Consider the following 19,719-nt stretch of genomic DNA (forward strand, 5'->3'; position numbering starts at 1 on the left):
CAGATTTATATGTTAAAAAAAATACTTTAGATTATGCATTTTTAAGTTTTGTTTCTGCAATTGTTGTATTTATTTTTTAAAGTTCAGCAATATGATCATATACAAAATAAATGTAAGGTCCGAGAGGTCTGACAGTATATTTCTTACATCATAGTAGATTTGTTGAATTTAATAACAGATAAATCCTTTTTCAAAATCTTTGTTTTTATTAAATTATAGGAAAAAGTCTGATATATTACACATATATATTTAAGAGTGTAAATCTCCCTGGGCAAAGTAACCCTTTCTTAATGTTCTTTGATGGGATTTTACAAATAAATATAGGCCTGTGTAATTCTGTACAAAAAGTGGTCCAATAATATTTTCATTCAAACAATGTTTTAACTGTTTGTAACTTTAATGTATCGATCACTCAACTCACTATCACACTCATTCACTCACACACACACACACACACACACACACACACACACACAAATTAAGTCAACCAGCTTCAGGTGTGTGAGCTCGTCACACAGCTGAACTATTTTATTTAACCTCATGGGAAACCAAGGAGGGAGTGACTCTTTTTAGTGTTTGATGTGTGTGAGGCCACCACTACTGAACCAGCTGCTGCTTCACACAGAGATTAAGATATATGTGGATATATATTATATTATTTTATTGGCGTAAAAGCATCAGAAGCTGAGTTCTCTCGCTCCAGCAGCAAATATGTTTGCTTAACTTGTCCGGCTTCCAGTTTGTCGTCTTGTTAGTTTTATGTTTTTCTATGACAGTAGGATCACCCTACACATGTTTTATTCTCTGTAGAGGTTTTTTTTAACAGTACAGTTTTGAGTCTACTGTGTCAGGTTTTTGCTAAGCTAAGAGGTCAGAAGGTGTAACCATGAAGGAGGAGATTGCTGCTGCAGTTTTCTTTGTTGCTCGGCTGGTGAAGAGGTATGGTGGTGTGGATAATGAAGGCAGGGAGGGCTTTGCTGCGGCCCTCACCTCAGCTCTGTTTGAAAACTACAAGAACCACTGGCACCCCAACGCACCTACGAAGGGACAGGCCTACAGGTAAATGCTTTTAAGAAAGGACTATTAAACAAACTTAAGAATCTACATACTTGATCAGACTTAATTTAATTGTCTTGATAAATTAAAACCGCCAACAAACCCCTGCTCAATTCTGATCATTAACATCCTACTCAATCAGTCGCACAGGGTCGCTAACACCACTTTAGATGAGACATTACCACGTCATTTTGCTGACTTTATAACTTGTTTTTACTAATTTTGCTACTGTTAAACTATACTCTTGCATATATGTATAAAAGGTAACTTGTTCTTTTTAAATGGTGGCAGCTAACCCGTTGGAACTAGAGCTAAACATTATTCATTGTCAACCGAAGACAATAGTATGGAGAGCAAAAAAGATGTATTAATAAATATGTAAATGGCTGTTTGGATTAAACTGGGGAAAAATGCAAATGCTGCAATGTTTTAAAGATGAATGCAAGCAAAGAAACTTTTATTCAATAGGAAATAAATACCATACATTAAGCTTTACATGTTTGTACACTTGCATGTTTTTATTGCTGTAGGACTTCTTCCTCATTGACACACAAATGCATAAAGTATGTCAACAATGTAGAAATAAATGTATTGCATTTTTTATTTCTGTCCGGTTTAGTTATTTACATGAATATTTTTCCATCTATTTATTCCAAGTAATTAACTCCTTTCACTTAATACCCCCAACTTCAGAATCAGAATACCTTCATCAGTCGCACAGAGGGGACACTTCCATTGTTACAGCAGAAAGGAGCCAGCTTAATGTTAACTAAGACGCATTCATAAATAAATACTAACGATACAAAAGATTATAATAAAAAGTTTACAAAAAACACATCCTGTAACAGTTCTGAGGATTCATCAGCCAGGTATATATTGCATACTTCATATTGCTGCAGCAGGGTTGTGTTCTATGCTATGTTTTCAGGTGTCTCCGTATGAATGTGCGGATGCATGACCCCGTGCTGCAACTGGCCTGTGAACGCAGCGCTGTCCGGCACCAGGACCTGGGCCTCCCTCAGGAGATGACTGTGTGGGTCGACCCTGGAGAGGTGTCCTGCAGGTAAGGCTGCTAAAATCACTTGGTAGATGATTGGAAAGACTTTATATATAGGTTTTAAATGATTTAGTGTGCACCAAAAACTGTAGCTCTTCAGTGACTAAGTGGAGTCCATTGGAAAAGCTTGATACAGAATCAGTTTAAAATTATTAGTTTGCACCAAAAACTGCAGCTTTTCATTGCCAATTCTCATTAGCTGGGTGATTATTACTTACTGTTTCACACTGCTGCTAGTCTTATAACTAGGAGAATTGTCTGTTACCTTTTTTAGAGTTATGTTACTGAGGCTTGGACAACACTCTTGATCCCCAAAATGTCCCTTTACATGACTGTTACTAAAGACTGGTGCTCATGCACAACCTTAAGTTGATGCTGTGTTATGAAACTTAATTTTTATAAATGATAACATTTTAAAAGTCTGTTAACTTTTTAGTGGTCTGTTATTGAGGCTAGGTTAATCATTTTTAGTAGTCTGTTATTGAGGCTATAGCTAACCCTTTTCAGTGGTATGTTATTGAGGCTAACCCTTTTCAGTGGTCTGTTATTGATGCTAACCCTTTTTAGTGGTCTGTTATTGAGGCTAACCCTTTTTAGTGGTCTGTTATTGATGCTAACCCTTTTCAGTGGTCTATTATTGAGGCTAACCCTTTTTAGTGGTCTGTTATTGATGCTAACCCTTTTTAGTGGTCTGTTATTGAGGCTAACCCTTTTCAGTGGTCTGTTATTGATGCTAACCCTTTTTAGTGGTCTGTTATTGAGGCTAGGCTAACCCTTTAGTTGTCTGTTATTGAGGCTAACCCTTTTTAGGGGTATATTATTGAGGCGAGGCTAACTATTTTTAGTGGTCTGTTATTGAGGCTAGCCCTTTTTTAGTGGTATGTTATTGAGGCTAGAATAACCCTTTTTATCCCTTTTTTACATGACTGGTGCTCATGGGTAATGAAACTTGCTTTTTATAAATGGTAAAAACATGTTTTTGGCATAGGCTGTATGAATGAAGTGGATGTAGCCTTGAAGTCTGAAAAGGAACTGCGTTAAACCTGCATTCTTTCTAATGGCCACTAAGGGGTGACTCCATTTACAAATAAGCATTTAAGTCTTTAAAGTGAACCGACTACATCTCACTTGATTTGACCTTTTGACGAGTTTATGGTCTCAATCTCTTGTTTCAAATCCTTTTCAATTCACCGTTTAGTTTATTTTGTAAATTATATTCTTTTTAATAGTAAAATTGACAAATATAGGGTATGCTTTTGAGGCATAGCGATCCATATATCACCCCAGCTCTAACCTCTTGTTCAAATATTGTCTCATTACCCTAGATCTAATTTGCTTTCGACTAATTTATGGTCTCAATATTTAGTTTGACGTGTTCTCCAATACAGCAAGTTACCATTTAAAAGTGGACAAAAATGTAGGCTTTGCTAAAGGTCAGGGCTACATTTTGATAATGTTAGAGGCAAAGCAATCGATAGACAGCTCCAGCATTTTCGCTAAAATATTGGCCCTTCTGGTACCCAAATAACCTAAATTGACAAGGCCAAAAACCAAAACGTTTCCTCTCTGCAGGTACGGTGAACAAGGCACCCCATTCTGCGTGTCCATGGTGGACAGCCGTCGACGTATGGACAAGGAATTTTCCCGCCGAATCCACGATGCCGTTGAGCGGGCGAGCCTGGACATCCATTCGGGAAGCTCTTCGGACGAGGAGGATTGCAGCAAAAACAACAGCATGAGCAGCATGAGCAGCAGCAACCAATCATCTCTCAGCTCGATCTCAATCCCAACCATCAACCCAGAGCCCAAAAGCATCCCGACCGTCAGCAACCCCAACAGCGTCTACCGGGTAGGATTAAAATCACAAAGGGTCATTTATTATAATTTTATATTTCTTATTGAAGTGTCTTCTAGCCTTGGCTATCACAAACCTGAAGACATTTCCAAAATTGGGCAAACCATTTGAAAGAAAGCATATACTCAAGTGTTGAGGTATTGTACTTGGCACTATCATATATTTGGTAGCCATTTGATTCACATGTTTTACTGTCTTCTGCTGACCTCTAACCCTCTGCTCCTCTTCCTCAGTTCAGCGAGTTTGCTCCAGCCGCCCCTCAGACCTGGCTGAGGGAGAAGAGGAAGGCCTTTGCTGGGGATGCGTTCCCTCCTCTTCCTCCCCCAGCCGGAGCTCCACCTTCCCAGTTCCCCTACCAGAAAAGCTTCAAGAACCATCGAGCCACGTTCACCTTCGCTGGGCCTCGTGTGGACAAGTACCACTGGGTCAGCAAGTCCCGATAATGTGAGCCTTCGACCTAGAACCAGAATCGGGTTACTGCTCTGCCGACATGATGCCGGGTCAAAGCAACATATATAGATATATATAGACCTGTATGCAGCAAAAAAGGACAGTTTATGCATCTTTAAAAAGGTTTATTATCAATGAGTGTTAATGATTTAAATTAATGTTTAAGTGTTTTTACTCTTTTGAAAATATTGAAGTATTTTAAATGATTCCCCCTTCTAAATGTGTTTTTAAACTGAAATTAAAGTAAGTGTGAATAAAGTAACATTGAACTGTCAATTGAAAAGAAATAAATGACTAAATCTCAGCTCTGCTGGTTCATCTAAACCCGTTTCCTCTAATTTTATTTTTCTGCTCATCTTTTTTAAAGGGGTCATATTGCAGGTGTATATCAGCATGTAGTGTCTCTACTTTAAAGAGTCCTCTCCTGCTGATGTTCAGGTGTATATCAGTATGTAGTGTCTCTACTTTAAAGAGTCCTCTCCTGCTGATGTTTAGGTGTATATCAGTATGTAGTGTCTCTACTTTAAAGAGTCCTCTCCTGCTGATGTTCAGGTGTATATCAGTATGTAGTGTCTCTACTTTAAAGAGACCTCTCCTGCTGATGTTCATGTGTATATCAGTATGTAGTGTCTCTACTTTAAAGAGTCCTCTCCTACTGATGTTCAGGTGTATATCAGTATGTAGTGTCTCTACATGTCTCCATGCTTTAATGTTCAAAAAGCTCTTTATTCTCATACTGCCTGTGAGGCAGCACCTTCTTTCACCCTCTGTCTGAAACCAGAGCCCAGTCTGCTCTGGTTAGCTGGCCAGCTCTGTGATTGGTCAACCCCTTAGAGATGTCCCGCCCCTTAGCCTATCACGTGCAATGTGTTGGAGCGCTAGCCAATAGAAGAGCAAAAGTTACATACTCCCTCTGGAGGGAACTTTGGGATTTTAGCCTTTGCAGATGTGTATATGAACAAAGACCTGTATTACACACAACAGGAAAGGGGAACCCCCCCCCCATCCCCACAAATCAAAATGGGCCCTCTTTAACAGCTCAGTCCGAAAGCTATAGTGTGGTGGTGGTTGTACTACCAGTAGTTAATGATTGGTGTGTAGAAACAATCAGCTAACAACAGCACTGCCTACACAGCAACCCCAATAACATTCACCCTCAGGGCGCAGACGACATGCTGGGTGAGACCTGAAGCTTATGTCAGAGTGAAGAGAAATGTTAAATATAAATACACAACTAAGCAAACAGGATAATTGTCTAGGAATCATTTTGGCAAACAATAATTTTGCTTTCTGGATATTGTTTTGTATTTGAATATCATTGTTATGCTTTACAATGCGTCTTTTGTTTGCCATGATTTGAAAGACAACAGGTCTACTAGTTTTTTGTTTCCAAACAAGGTATGATGGTCCAGCAAACTTTGCATTTATGTACTCTACTGGAATCTCTCTCCATCTCTGTATCATTTAATTATCAAAACTGATCCAAACAATGGAATGTAAAGAGAGCAATCCTATGACGGGTCCTACCTGCGGTCGCTGCTGTTGCACCGTTCTGTTTGCAAGTGCCCACTGAAACACAACCGTCTCCCCAGCTACATCTTACTGTGTGTGTGTGGGTGTGAGTGTGTGTGTGTGTGGGCGTGTGTGTGTGTGTGAGAGAGTGAGTGAGAGTGAGTGAGTGGGCGTGTGTGTGTATGTGGGCGTGTGTGTGTGTCTGTGAGAGAGTGTGAGTGAGTGTGTGTGTGTGTGTGTGTGTGTGTGTGTGTGTGTGTGTGCCCATGTCTCAGGTCATGCCTCGACTTGCCCTGGCAGGTATGTTGCTGGGATGAAACCGCCAGTGGGGGCCGTAAACACTGACGCTGTGACAGTTTTGTGTGTTTTAACTGCATTTAATAATTGTTGCCCCATATTAGACAGTGAAGGGACTGCATTCAGAAAAAGTTTCTGGCAGTTTCTCACACAGTCAGACTGAGGCGAAGGCTGCCACGCAAGGCACCACCTGCTCAAGAAACTAACATTCACACATCTCTCCATTTTGACTGCAAGGGCTGGGAATTGAACCACCAACCTTCCAGTCGCCCAGCTATTACTCTGTCTTTCTCTAAGAATATAGGCTCTGCAGATTGGTTCAACATCATGTGCAATAAAACGTATCTGTGATTACTGTAATTTGACACGTTGCACAAGGCATTGTATTTATTCATTGTATATCTGTATATTGTCACTTATAATGTTTGGGTTTTTGTTACCTGCCCATTATAAATGTGTATTGTTGCTAACCTACAGCATGTTTACATCTATGCTCATTAATATGCACCTTATCAAAATAATAAAAAATGGAAATAAAAGTTTTCAAAATCATGTGCATCTTTACTTATTGCTTGCTCAATATCATTGCTAAACATACCTTTATTTGACTAAATCCATCTTACTTTAACTGTTTTTCTCTTGCTCACCACTGCTATATTTATGACTCTATTTGTGTTGTTTGCGTAACAGTCTCTTGCGCAAACATTTCCCAGGATTCATTTGTTTTTTATTGTACCCTAGTTGATCTTTTAAAGCATGTACTCAGTAATGAAAAGAAGGTGATCCCTCCTATCCATTGTATCCGCTTTAGAGCAGGAGTGTCAAACTCCTTTTAGTCACACACGCATTGCACTGTAGGCCTACATACTGTACAGAGAAACATGATCTCAAGTGGGGCGGAGCAGGAAAACCATTACATAATACCCTATAAATAAAACCCTGAAATGTTTCTCTTTCTTAAAGTGTAAACAAGGTTCAAGATGTTTATTGTCCCTCCGGTTGAAAGTAAAATTGTGTGAACTGCTTTTGCCAGGGTACTCCGTGAAGACAAACAGTCAGTATGCAAAATGAACTTAATAATAAAATAAAAGGTGCAGTAAAAGTATCTACTAAAGAAAAAACAATTAAAATATTGCATTCAAGAGGACTCCAAAAGGATTGCTGTTTTTATTTATTTTCTCTGTCTCAGTTGTTTTTTCAACTTTGTGTAGTTTTTGCTATTACAAGTCTGAAAGTGGCTATGATTTTTATATTCCTTAAACACTGAAAGGCACATTGGCTTCTTTAAAAGTGAGAAGAAATGGAAACGGATCAATTTCTCATGAACAACACAAAAAGTCTTCTCTATGCTTGCCAGTGTTATGTCAACTAGTCTGTATGTCAAGCACATGGTATTTATAATCCAGCATCAGGCCTGTTACTCTCATTGGGACTGCACAAACCACAGTGGACACAGAAAAGGTAGAGTAATAACTGCTCTGCAATTTTCACACTTTGCAAAGTGAAAGGCCGGTTCTGATGCTAGCCCGCCTGCTTTAGAGCCACCAAGTAGTTGACCAGAAGTACCTCTCCTCTCCGTCTCTCTCCCCCGCCCCCCCCGACCTCTCCACTCTGCCTCCCACCACCCCCCCGTGCCCCAAATGGACCTGGACTTTAACCCCCCCCCCCCGCACACACATACACAACCTTCCCTCATCCAGCACCAGTCACTTTTCTACCGATCTCCGCTGCTACTGTACTGAAACTGTTCTTTGTACATAATTTCTCTTTTGCGCTAAAGAATACTGCATTAATGTAATTTGCTAATTTCATGTTCTGTGGATTGTGTCCTTTTTAAATATTAACTAGTACTTATTACTTTTTATACCCCGTTTATCCAGGCCCTTTTTGTATCTTGTTTTATGTCATACTGTGGGACTGCGAGAAACGGTATTTCAAGATTTCTGTATGTATACACACATGTCGAACTGTTGACAATAAAGCTGACATTGACTAATGCATTGCAGACTGTAAATGTAAAGGTGGCAACCCCAGTTAGATTGTTAGACACATGGGATGGACAACCCCCAACCCAACCCCCTTTCTGAATTTGGACATTTGCCTTGAATTTGCATACGTATTTGGCCAGTTGATAATGATTGAACCCCCGATGCTTTGTGTTACTGTTGTCGTTCTTGCAATTCGTGTTGGTTTTAGTGAAGTAAAAAAAAAACAGTTTTATACATTGTGGACTTTGATGTATGTTATGATTCAACAACACTTAAGGAGGTACTGCAGGGACACAATGTACCAGATGAACACATTATTTATCCTGTTCACACGTTTTCTTCTATTTCAATTCATTGATTTGAATAGAAACACAATTTGTTTATTGCACAAACATGACTGCTGACATAATCATAATTTAAGATGATGACCTTTAATTTGTTTTATTATTAGCTCATTTAAATTACCTTTTGTAACTTCAAAATTGTTTTTTAGTTGATATAAAATACCTTAAGACCTTTCAAATGTTTTTATCACGTGGTTTGAATGACCTGTTATGCATTTAAGATGTGTTTGTATGTGTTAATCTTTTAAAGAGCTCGCCTTCTGTGCAACGCTATGCACATTATCGTTACCTTTGTTCTTACTATAACTATAATTATTCCTGTTTTTAAATATAAATCGCTTTGAGCTACATATTTAGGATGGGATACGCTATACTATTATTATTAGTATCATTATAAAACAGTGGGATCAATGTTCTTACACTTAGCTGTGACAGAATATTGTTATATGTTGTGTCTGTGTAGTTTCTCTTTCATAACCATTACGTCTTCATGGGATTTCGATTTTTTTTTTAAATCTGTGATCTTTTGTTACCTATATTGCAACAGAAATTGCGCAGACAGCCAGAAACTCAAAATTAATACAAACAACACTTTCACTTTTGACGCTTTTTCTCTCATCCAGCAAGCAAACAACAAGCTGTGCAAAATATGAAGCATTAAAACGCCGCATACAAAATGTCATTAAATATCAAACAACAGCTCGACGGACATTTGGCTCCCTTTTTGTCATCAGTACGTAAGCCAATCAGCCAATAGGAGACCGCCTTCAAACGCCTAGAAGACTAACCGTCCAATCACAAGCGTTCTCATTGCGACGTCCCCCAACTCCTGCTCACATCCGGTCGTATATATGTTGCCACGAGTTAGCGGCGAATTTGGAGAGTGTCCATTTTGAGCAGCGAGTCGGCGTCTCCGGTATTTCTTTCCCCTTTAAAGTAAGCACGCTTTTTCTTTGTTTATATTTGTACAATTATATCAAGTCGAGTTGGTTTTATATGTATCGTGTGAGTTCATATAACCGTGTTGTTTTTTTCCCGCGCTGTGTTTATATGTTATAACATGTGTGGGGGGGTTCTTAGCAGCTAGCTTTGTGTGTTAGCTGCAGCGTTGCTAAATAACGCGGTTTTTGGGTCGATTGAATGAGTTGTTCACCAGCTGCCGTGCACAGTTGCAAATGTATGTGTGCGTTATTCTAGGTTTTATTATTTAGTGCATGTTTGAGGTCTTTTTTACTGGTTGTTTGTTTCAGGGTTAGCATGCAACTACTAGCCGGGGCCTGCACGCTCTCTACCCCGGAGCGGCAACCAAGCAAAGCGCGGTCCGCTTGAACACTGGATTAATGCTGCTTATTGTTAGCCTAGAAAGTATTTACTATGAATTTACAAACAAACCCCAGCACGTGTTTCACACATCTGTTAGAATCTCGACGTTAAAGTTGAAGTATAGCTTGTAAATATAAATACATTGTGGCAATAATCAATTAAATAAGATTGCAGATGAATGGAAAGGTAGCTAAGCTAATGTGGTGTTCTGTTAGCCTCCTGTGTCGACTACTTTGTTTTTAAATCTATTTTAAAACTTGAGCAAGGTAACAAAGAGGAAGAGGGATCACCAAATGGGACATGATGTATTTTACAAAATAAAAGCTCATGTGGGCTAAACACGATGTACGAAATGAGAGGAAAGGGTATAAATAAGAACACACAATGGCATCTTGTTCGGGGTCCAGCACAAAAAATAACGAGTTACACTGGATTACAACATCAACTACCACACGCTTGATATACACTGTTTAATAAAGCACTACTTATTAGCCGTGCTGGGATGACATGTAACATATTTGGGAACCCTGAAGACCTATTTTGGTCTAAATCCAGCCACACATATATACAAAGGAAAGCTAAATTAGTTTAATTGAAGCACCTCTTGCTCTAACAAAACGTTTTATGCAAGATTGAACTAGAAGAAGATATATCTTTTATTGACTAGTAGGAATATATGGATCAAGACCTGAAGTTCTCCTGAAATAATAAACATGTAGCCCCATTGATAGTACACATATAGAACAAAAGATAATTAATTCATTACAGGTTTGACAAAAGTCCACAGCTTTACTGAAATTGTTTTTTTTGATGCCATTTCTGACCCATGTTGATGCTACCCCTGATGATATGTGTATACACTTTTGCATTGAGTTAATCAACTGTTTCTTGTCCCTTCTCAGACTTTCGAATAACCCACCGTCGCAGAATGGCAGACGCTGAGCATCTCCTCATGGAAACATCGGACCAGAACGGCAATGAGGGCGAGGAGGACCAGAATGGAGCCGAGCAGGAGCTGATGGGAGGAGACGAGGAGCTCCTGGAGAGCCAAGACGGCCAGGAAGAGGAGCAGGCAGAGACAGAGGCCCAGGAGCCAATAGATGCCATAGATGGCGTAGAAGCAGTAGAGGGTATAGAAGCAGTAGAGGGCGTAGAAGGTGTAGAAGGAGTAGAGGGCCAAGACAATGGCGCAGACGGAGGCAAAATTGACGCCAGCAAAGGAGAGGAGGATGCTGGGTAAGTGTAATGTCTCCCTGATACACCTTTGGGGTGTTCTGTGAAAGTGTAACATCATGAACGGGAACAAATGTTTCTAATGCAATATTGCGTTAAACAGCATAGCGACAATTACAACGAAGTCTTCTCTGCAGTCGCTGCACACACTTTGATCATGAGTAGCTTCCTACAACCAGGTTTAAAAGGTAATGGTAAAAATAATGACATTTAAAATGTGTCCGAACATCAAGTTCACTGTCAAAGAGCTGCAGTGCCCGTCATTGAAAAATGCACTCCCTGAATGTTGCAGTTCAGCAGAGCATTGTATAACTAAAGTAAAAATGCATTGAATTCTAGTGAAGACTCTCAGCGGTCATTTTACAACAGAGCTGCACAAGAAAGGGCTGTGGTAGCTCGATACGTTATGCTATACCCCGTAAACATGACACAATGTTAATTGGCACTCATTTTGGTACAATTCTATTGCTCTCTTGCATCTAGCTAATATATTTTTAATTTAGCACGAGCACAATATGCAAGTGAAAGCAGTGCTTCATATTTTTAAATGTGCTAAGGGACTGCTTAATATGCAGCTCTTTAGTCGTGATCTTGACCAGCAATTTTGGCCATAACCATGTAAGCAATACTTTCCAGTTCCTCTAGTTTCTTAGCCTCCTAGTCAACAAAGACTTGGAGAAATGTATAAATGTTTTGTTTTATGTAAGATTAGGAATTTAACAGCAACGTTTCCCTTTGTGTTTGCAGTAAAATGTTCGTGGGTGGCCTCAGTTGGGACACGAGTAAAAAGGACCTGAAGGATTACTTCACAAAGTTCGGCGAGGTGTCGGACTGCACCATCAAGATGGACTCCAACACCGGCCGGTCCCGAGGCTTCGGCTTCGTTCTCTTCAAAGAAGCCGCCAGCGTGGAAAAGGTGCGTCACAGATGTTAGCGGGAATTATTAATTTAGCATTTCTGGCTTCTTCTGAGGTGTTCACATCGATCCTTCTATGTCTTCTATGACTTTTAAAGTGTTTAGGAAATGGTAACATAAGAATTCCCAAAGATATCCAACCCAGTTTTGAGCTTGCAGACCCTGAAGTAGACTAATGTGGGGGAAAAAGGGATTTATAGGATTAGGGTTTTTGATTGGATAGAATATCTTGTTTTTAAAAGTCTAGCCAACAGCAAATATGGACTTGTTGAATATAGATACAGATTTTGAGATATTGAATATATAAATATTCAATTGGTAAATACAAATGAGGGTATTCTCATTTTATGAGCAACTGTGAATAAATGGAGCATCTCAAACTAAATATTGTGCCAAAGATATTCACTTAAACACGATGCCATCGCAGGAACAAGTTGGTAACTTGTCGTGTTAGCTCAAGCTGTGACTTGCATCAACATTTTTGTATGAAATGAAAGGACACGACAACATGAATTGAGTTGTGTTTGCTGCACCTTTCCTAATTCCCTGAGAAGTCAAATGACAAAAGAGGATATTTTTGGCTCTTAGCTGTGTGTTAGCCCTTAATGCTAACTGTAACTGTGTGTTCAGGTTCTGGAGCAGAAGGAACACAGACTGGACGGCCGTCCAATCGACCCCAAGAAGGCGATGGCCATGAAGAAGGAGCCCGCCAAGAAGATCTTTGTCGGGGGTTTGAACCCCGAGGCCACAGAGGATGCTATCAGGGAATATTTCGGAACCTTCGGAGAGGTCAGTGATACTGGATAAGGCCAAATAAAACCCCGGGTTAGTGCCACCGGGTGTCATGTTAAGAACCACTGGCAGACAGGAGGCCTGCAACTACTTTAAGAACTGAATGTGTGTGTTCTGAAACGGGAAATGTTAGAATAATATTTGGTCGCTTGCAGTAGCTGCAGGTTTCAAAGTGTGCCAACATGAACTCCTTCCTGTGGTCTGTTGATTTCTCCTAGAGAAACAAAGGGGCTAATCATTTCAGTTGGAAGGAATACAATCCCTTAATCTTATCCCCAAATCATTGGGGGTTGTTTAATGCTTTGTATATTTTTCATTTAACATGATTTCAATCGTATGCTTTTCTTTATCGGCTGACAACAAGAAAACTTATTATGGCAGGTACTTGCATTAACGTGTCTGCTGCCACCTGAGCGGCACTGAGCTGTAAACCCTGCAAAGCTCAGGCAAAATGACTAATTCGTGGTCCAAGCTACTCGGGCACATCATTAACACAGTACAGCCTTTTGTAATTGACCATAACCCGCCTCGTATGTTGAGAAATTATCACAGGATTATCTTTAAATAGGAAAAAGTCAAACTCTTATGGTTTTTGTTTTTAAGTTAGGGGGCAGTTTCTTTATCGGTTTGACTCATGTTGTCACTATTTTTTGTCCCTAACCCCCTTTGCTCAGAGTTAAGGGTTGAGGGCATCAATGATCTTAATATTGCATTATGATATTACCCAGATAAGAAATGCACACTAAAAGAAAAAAGATTAATCTCATTTTGATTGCATAACATATTCCTAGAAGTCGAAGCCATTAAAATTCAAAGGCAAAAGAATAAACAAAAACTGGCAAATACTTTAAGATATCTTTGCAGTTACTTGACAAACCAGTATTTTTGAAGTCTAGTTAAATTATTGGAGGCGGCATATTTCAGTTTTTATAGACATACTTTGTTTTTATACCGTTTCTTGAACAAAATCCTTCCCTTCTCCCTCTAGATTGAAACCATTGAGCTTCCCATCGACCCCAAATCGAAGAAAAGGAGGGGCTTCATCTTCATCACGTACAAAGAGGAAATCAGTGTCAAGAAGTGTCTGGAGAAGAAATACCACACCATCCAGGGCGGCAGGGTAAGGCATATATTTCTGCATACAGTGATGATATTTGCTGAATCAGATTTTGCAGAAACATTTTTTTTTGTCTGTAGTCGGGATTAACGATGTGTGTGTGTTTTTGTTTTATCTCCAGTGTGAGCTGAAAATCGCCCAGCCAAAGGAGGTGTACCAACAGCAGCAGTATGGGGGGGGTCGTGGTGGAGGTTATGGAGGCGGTCAGGGAAGAGGCAGGGGCCGTGGAGGTGAGAATTTTAAAGAAATTGAATCCAAGCTTGGGACACCACTTAGGTCACACCAAGCCCCCAGGAAGTGCTTCGGACTCTGTGCCCAATATTCATAGTGGCGAAACGGCGGTACTGCAACTTCCGTATCAGTCCGTGACATCACCCGGCCCAAAACAACTTTTCCCATTGACTAACATGGGGAAACACGTCTGTAAATCGGTGGATACATTTTTTTTTTTAACTAAACAAACGTCCCAGTATGAACTATTTTATAGCCCTTATTCAAATCATTCTGTCCTTAAAGTTGTAAAATGCACTAAAAGCCATATCTAGATTTATTTTCTGTCTCCATTCATTCTACTGAGGCCGAGAGTGGGAGCTCGGGGGGGCGGGGCTTAAGGGGCGCATGCTCTGTGACTGCACATACCAAGCCCCCAGGAAGTGCACCGGACTCTGAGGAAAATATTAGTTATGGCCAAACGGTGGTACTACACTTCTGTATCAGTCGCTGGGGCCGGAAAGACTTCTGTAAATAGTTGGATACTTTTTTTTTTTAAACTAAACTACCCAGTATGAACATTTGTATAGCCCTTCGGTCCTCAAGTTGTAAAATGCGCTAATACCGTTATTCTTTTGAGTTATTTTCCTCGGCATTATGAAAACGGATCCAACCCACGGGACCGCGCCACCCGGCACGTTCATGTGACGTGTTCAGTACTACATGAGTTTTACCTTTACCCATGGATGCACAATAAGAAAGGATTATATGAATACTTTCGTGACGTTTCGCTCGCTCAAAAGTTGGGCCATTTTGCCTTCATGCGCCAATGAGCAGCTCTCATGAGTGAGCGAGGCCCCGCCTCCCACGCTGTATCCAGTTCTTATTAAACATCCATGGGTCAACCCCTTTTAACCTATTTCCTCTTTATATACATTTTCCAAGTTTGATATAACTTAATAACAAGATTTAATTTGTATAAAATACCTACATTGAAAAACTTACACACTATTAAATCCCTGCTTATTTCTCCACCAAACACTTTTTAACTTGTCTTGTGTTTTCTGAAATTCTATTAAAAAGTTTGCCCCTTTTTAAATTCTTTGCCCATATTATGCATGGCTCTGTTAAGGCCCACTCTGCGCCATGAGGAAACATTGTGAACAAAATGTAGTCTTTTTTTATATAATGGATAACTTCTGGTACATCTGCAGACACATTAAAGTCTCCTTAAACATCCGAAGTGTTTTTTCATGTGTCATTTGTCATGTTTGGGGTTCGGTACGCCATTTTCTGTCTAGAACTTTGTTGTGACCCTTTTTTTGTTTTTGTTTTTGTTGACTCTGTGTCAGGTCAGGGCCAGAACTGGAACCAGGGCTATGGCAACTACTGGAACCAGGGATACGGTAACCAGGGCTACGGCGGTTATGGCGGCGGCTATGGCAACTACGACTATTCTTCCGGTTATGCATATGGCCCCGGATATGACTACAGTAAGTTTTTTTGTTTTGTTTTTTAAGATGGCTGCTGCAGCTTATAGATTGGACAAAGGTGGATTATTACATTTAAAACTAGTTGTTTAACCAGCAACTGGCCGTTAAATAAGATCCGTTTTTGGGTTAAATGGAACCTGTAAAAACGATATAGCCCATAAGACTGGGTTTAAAAAGTTTCTTTATCCATTTAACAAAAAAGCAATGACAGTCTTGTCTTAAGGAATTTAAATGTGTAATAATTTCACTGTTTTTCCCTTTTTCATGGTCCTGGTGTCTCTAATCACTTAATTAATTCATCAAAATGTAATAAATACAGTCTGTTATGTCAATAAGGTGTTAATTGTTAACGGGTGAAGTGCTCGCCCAGAAGTATGTACAGTTAAAGCTATAAAAAGCATGTGATCGGTTGCAGCATGCATCAGCTTCATACGATAAAATATACATCTATTCGTACACACCTTGCTTTCTGCTGAGGTTGCCATTCTGAGTAATTCATCAGCTGAGCCGGTTGACGTTTCGTTACTGAATTTGTCTTCTGCTTCTTTCCCATTTAAAGCAGCCGACCAGGGCAACGGCAGCTACGGAAAGACTCCCAGACGGGGGGCACACCAGGCCGGCTACAAGCCATACTGATGATCACAGTGGTGCAACGTAAGAGCTACAACTCACTCCTTTTTACTTACGTGTCCAAAAGCACAGGCACTTTAAATCACGGGTCATTTATCCACCAAACACTTGACTGCATCTTAGAGCTTCTTCAAGTTCAACATGGAAATAAATGGAAGATGCGCTACATCATTCTCACCCGTTGGCCCTTATTTCTCTCCAGGAAGCTTCGTTTAAAACGTTGACAGACACAATTTATAAACATATTTTTTTTGTATGTTAAGTTAGTCTTTATTTGATCGGGACGGTGCATATTCTAAAAAATAAGGTTGTCATCTTTAAGAGAACTTGTCTTAGTGTTTAAGATAATTATGTGTCTGATAGTTCCTAAAAAAGACTGACTCTTGTAAAAAAAAAAAGGAAAAAAAAGCCAGTTTTAGCCAGAATGCAATGTCTTGTTACAATATCCATTATTTTAACTTATGGCAACACAAAAAAAAACATGGGAGCGGTGGAGTGATGAGGAGGTGTCGTTGTTCTGGCGATTTACTCGAGGGCCAGTCCCCAACTCGGCTCTTTAGTTCCATGGGGGAACTAAGTGCTGGGAAGTAATGGCGCATTTCCACTACAGGGCCTCGCTCGGTATGGATAGGCCTCGTTAGGCCAGGCTCACTTTATGCTGCGTTTCCATTACAGTTTAGGAACTGGGGCAGTAACTATAGTAACACAGTGTAGGCGGAACCGTGACGTCATCTTCAATGAGAACCACAGAAAACCAACATCAGCCGTTAGCTCTTAGCACTCAGAGCTCACAGCTCCTCGTATCTGTTCAGAAACTAGACAAACGTTAAACAAGTACAAACCACAGACTGTCTGTGTCATGGAGAATACAGTCGCTGGTTTTTTTATGTCTGTAGGCCGTTGTTGTGAGTGTGGACGGTCGGAGCAGATACTGCGTTAGCTTAGCCGATCTCCATTCAGAAAACATGCATTTTAAAAGGTTCTTCGCCTGCCGTCTGTCTGCAGACTTGTCAAAGCATTAATTCATGGTTTTTACTAACCGGTATCAGTTTGTTGTTACTTCGGCATCATTTTGAAACGTGTATTACAATTAAATCACGGTCAAATATGTTCATCTTGTTTTAGTTGTAGCCCCCTAGCCAGCTATTCTAGCTATTCTCTCTCTAGTTTAGAATACTCAGCCCGACTCAGCCCGGTTGTTGGCCCGCTAAGAACCTCGATTTTATGGGGCCAGAAAAACTGCGAAAAAGTACCCGCTAGCGGGAACTACGCCAAGTGGAGACGCAACCGCTTAAACCGCGCTGTAGTGGAAATGTGCCATAAGTACGGCAAAGTACTTGGTATGAAAGCAGCTATTGAAGTACATTTATTTCGAGAAAGTCCATTTTAAAATGACAAATTCACAATTTTGAATCATTTTCTGAATCAAATTGAAGTTTAGTGCAATGTTTTGAGATGTGAAGTGTCTGATATTAAATGTTTTGTGTGTCCCCCCCCTCAGGACTCCAGTGAGACCGACGGCTGGATGGACACACTGGGCATGACTCGACCTCTTTTATGACAGAAGACCATTTGTACAGAAAAACAACTGAAATGTAACTTTTTTTTGTTTCTTTTTTTTTAATCTTTTCATTTTTAGGTTTTACTTTTCCCTTTGGTGTTTCGTTTTTTTTTTGTTTCTTCTTCCCCCTTCCACATTTCCATCAATGGAAGTGTAATTTTTACTGTACTTTTTGGTACCTGTTTTGATTCTAATGTATTGTAAGGCTTGTATTTTACATGTATGCTGGCTTTACAGGTTGAAAGATCTCGGCGCTGTAAAGGAGCTTTTTTGACAAATAAAACCGTTTTCAGTAATTTTTTTTAATTTTTTTTGGTTCTTATGCTTCCAGGTTTTGGGGTGGAAGATTAAGACGCTGAATGGGTTTGGGATTCAAATTCAATTGCCATCATTGATTTCTGTCTTTTTCCCCTTTATGTGGAACCATTTTAACTCTAGCTATAATTTGACTTTTCTTCCTCGGAAAAATTCACCAAGAAATACAGATGTTAATGGAGAGTGGAGGGGGGGGGGGGTGAATTAAATCTACATACCCTTTTACATAACAAGCCACTTGTTTAAGTTTCTATGCTGGTTTAGTTTGTTTGTCAAGTGTCACTGGTTTTTAGAAATAACCGCTTTGAAGTTAAATGTCTGCTTAGTTTTTTTTGTTTTTTTCTGGAGGCCATTGGAGTCTCCTCAGCTAGTGTCTCTGGCAATTTATTAGTAATAAACATCCTCGTTTGTAAAGTTTTGTGGTTTTCTAATGATTAATGTTACCGATAATGATATTTGTTCCTGAAGAATGCAAACGATGGCTTTTTCATTTTGGAATAGTTATTTATTCTGGTCCACAAACTGACTTTGATAAGACTATGGTCCCCGTCCACACATTTAAAACTCCTGAGGGTGAAAGGGTTTCAGTAAAACATGTGGTTTTAATTGGATAAAACTACAGGTTTGGTTTCAAGGTATACGTTTGGTTCTTGCTGAACCCAAGTTGTATAACGTGGTGAATATATTTCATTTAAGCTAATGGTTTAAATATGGGGAATTATTTAAACATTGCATAGAAAACGGTAATCTTAAAGGATAAACCAATTGCAACTCAAAACATCTCTGCTCCAGATATGGAATAACTGCGTGTGAAATGAGAGTAGACTTCATTCATTGCATTAAAAAGGCTTCCATTCAATTAGATTTGGGATTATTTGAGTCAAAGCCGCATACAGATGAGGCATTGCACATGAATAAAGTAACACAACAGTAAATATAAATTGATGGTTTTGTATCTAGAGTATATTGAGTACAGTATTAAAAAGAAGGTACATTATTATAGGCTAGCAGAAATTCATAAAATGTAAAACAATTTAAATGTAAGTACATTTTTTTTAATTAAATCCAGATCATAAAGGGACAACCTGAAATGCAATGTATACAAATGAGTGTGGTGGCCTCATTGAAAAGGATCAAACTGAGTGGGATCTTGTGAAGCAAAGACGCCATGGAGATGTGAGATATCTGCAAAAGGTGAGTTGTTGCTGCTGGAAGGAATGGTTTCCAACGGTATTGGTGACCTTTTCTTTATTAAACAATAGTACAGAGAATATTGTTCTCACGTAAGGGGTCAGAAATGGCCAATTAAGTCCCTCTGGACCAATCATATCTACATAATCCTTCTATTCGGTTTTAACATTAAGATATTATGAAATCCTGTACAAGAATCTTCAATAGAATAAAGGTAACAATAAGGCACATGTGTCAAACTCAAGGCCCGGGGGCCAAATCCGGCCCTTGGTGGATTTAATTTCGCAGTATAATTTGTAATTCCTATTAGATCTGGCCCGCCGGTATATTGCACGCACACCTTCACTCCATCCTGAGAGTCTCCTCAGCTCAGAGCCTG

The 19,719-nt window shown here is 39.6% G+C and overlaps 2 protein-coding genes across 2 annotated transcripts; both read left to right on the forward strand.

The window, feature by feature from the left end:
- The first annotated feature begins 552 nt into the window (after positions 1-552).
- Positions 553-4,742, forward strand: btg4 (B-cell translocation gene 4). The gene is made up of 4 exons (XM_079650262.1): positions 553-1,059; positions 1,985-2,119; positions 3,686-3,962; positions 4,202-4,742. The coding sequence occupies exons 1-4, from the start codon at positions 887-889 to the stop codon at positions 4,409-4,411; spliced, it is 795 nt and encodes a 264-aa protein (XP_079506388.1). The 5' UTR covers positions 553-886; the 3' UTR covers positions 4,412-4,742.
- Positions 4,743-9,357: 4,615 nt separating this feature from the next.
- Positions 9,358-18,563, forward strand: LOC307019647 (heterogeneous nuclear ribonucleoprotein A/B-like). The gene is made up of 9 exons (XM_079650650.1): positions 9,358-9,495; positions 10,785-11,118; positions 11,863-12,031; positions 12,662-12,820; positions 13,812-13,943; positions 14,062-14,169; positions 15,490-15,643; positions 16,203-16,297; positions 17,775-18,563. The coding sequence occupies exons 2-8, from the start codon at positions 10,811-10,813 to the stop codon at positions 16,277-16,279; spliced, it is 1,107 nt and encodes a 368-aa protein (XP_079506776.1). The 5' UTR covers positions 9,358-9,495; positions 10,785-10,810; the 3' UTR covers positions 16,280-16,297; positions 17,775-18,563.
- The last annotated feature ends 1,156 nt before the right edge of the window (positions 18,564-19,719 follow it).

Source organism: Notothenia rossii (genome assembly GCF_949606895.1).
Source record: "Notothenia rossii genome assembly, chromosome: 9".
Classification (NCBI taxonomy): Eukaryota; Metazoa; Chordata; class Actinopteri; order Perciformes; family Nototheniidae; genus Notothenia; species Notothenia rossii.

Bases quoted from the DNA above. Each gene is read 5' to 3' on its own strand.
- LOC307019647 (XM_079650650.1), top strand. From the start codon at position 10,811: ATGGCAGACGCTGAGCATCTCCTCATGGAAACATCGGACCAGAACGGC. The intron at 11,119-11,862 runs GTAAGTGTAATG...TTGTGTTTGCAG, and splicing joins AAAGGAGAGGAGGATGCTGG to TAAAATGTTCGTGGGTGGCC. The intron at 15,644-16,202 runs GTAAGTTTTTTT...TCCCATTTAAAG, and splicing joins TGGCCCCGGATATGACTACA to CAGCCGACCAGGGCAACGGC.
- btg4 (XM_079650262.1), top strand. From the start codon at position 887: ATGAAGGAGGAGATTGCTGCTGCAGTTTTCTTTGTTGCTCGGCTGGTG. The intron at 1,060-1,984 runs GTAAATGCTTTT...CTATGTTTTCAG, and splicing joins ACGAAGGGACAGGCCTACAG to GTGTCTCCGTATGAATGTGC. The intron at 3,963-4,201 runs GTAGGATTAAAA...CCTCTTCCTCAG, and splicing joins ACCCCAACAGCGTCTACCGG to TTCAGCGAGTTTGCTCCAGC.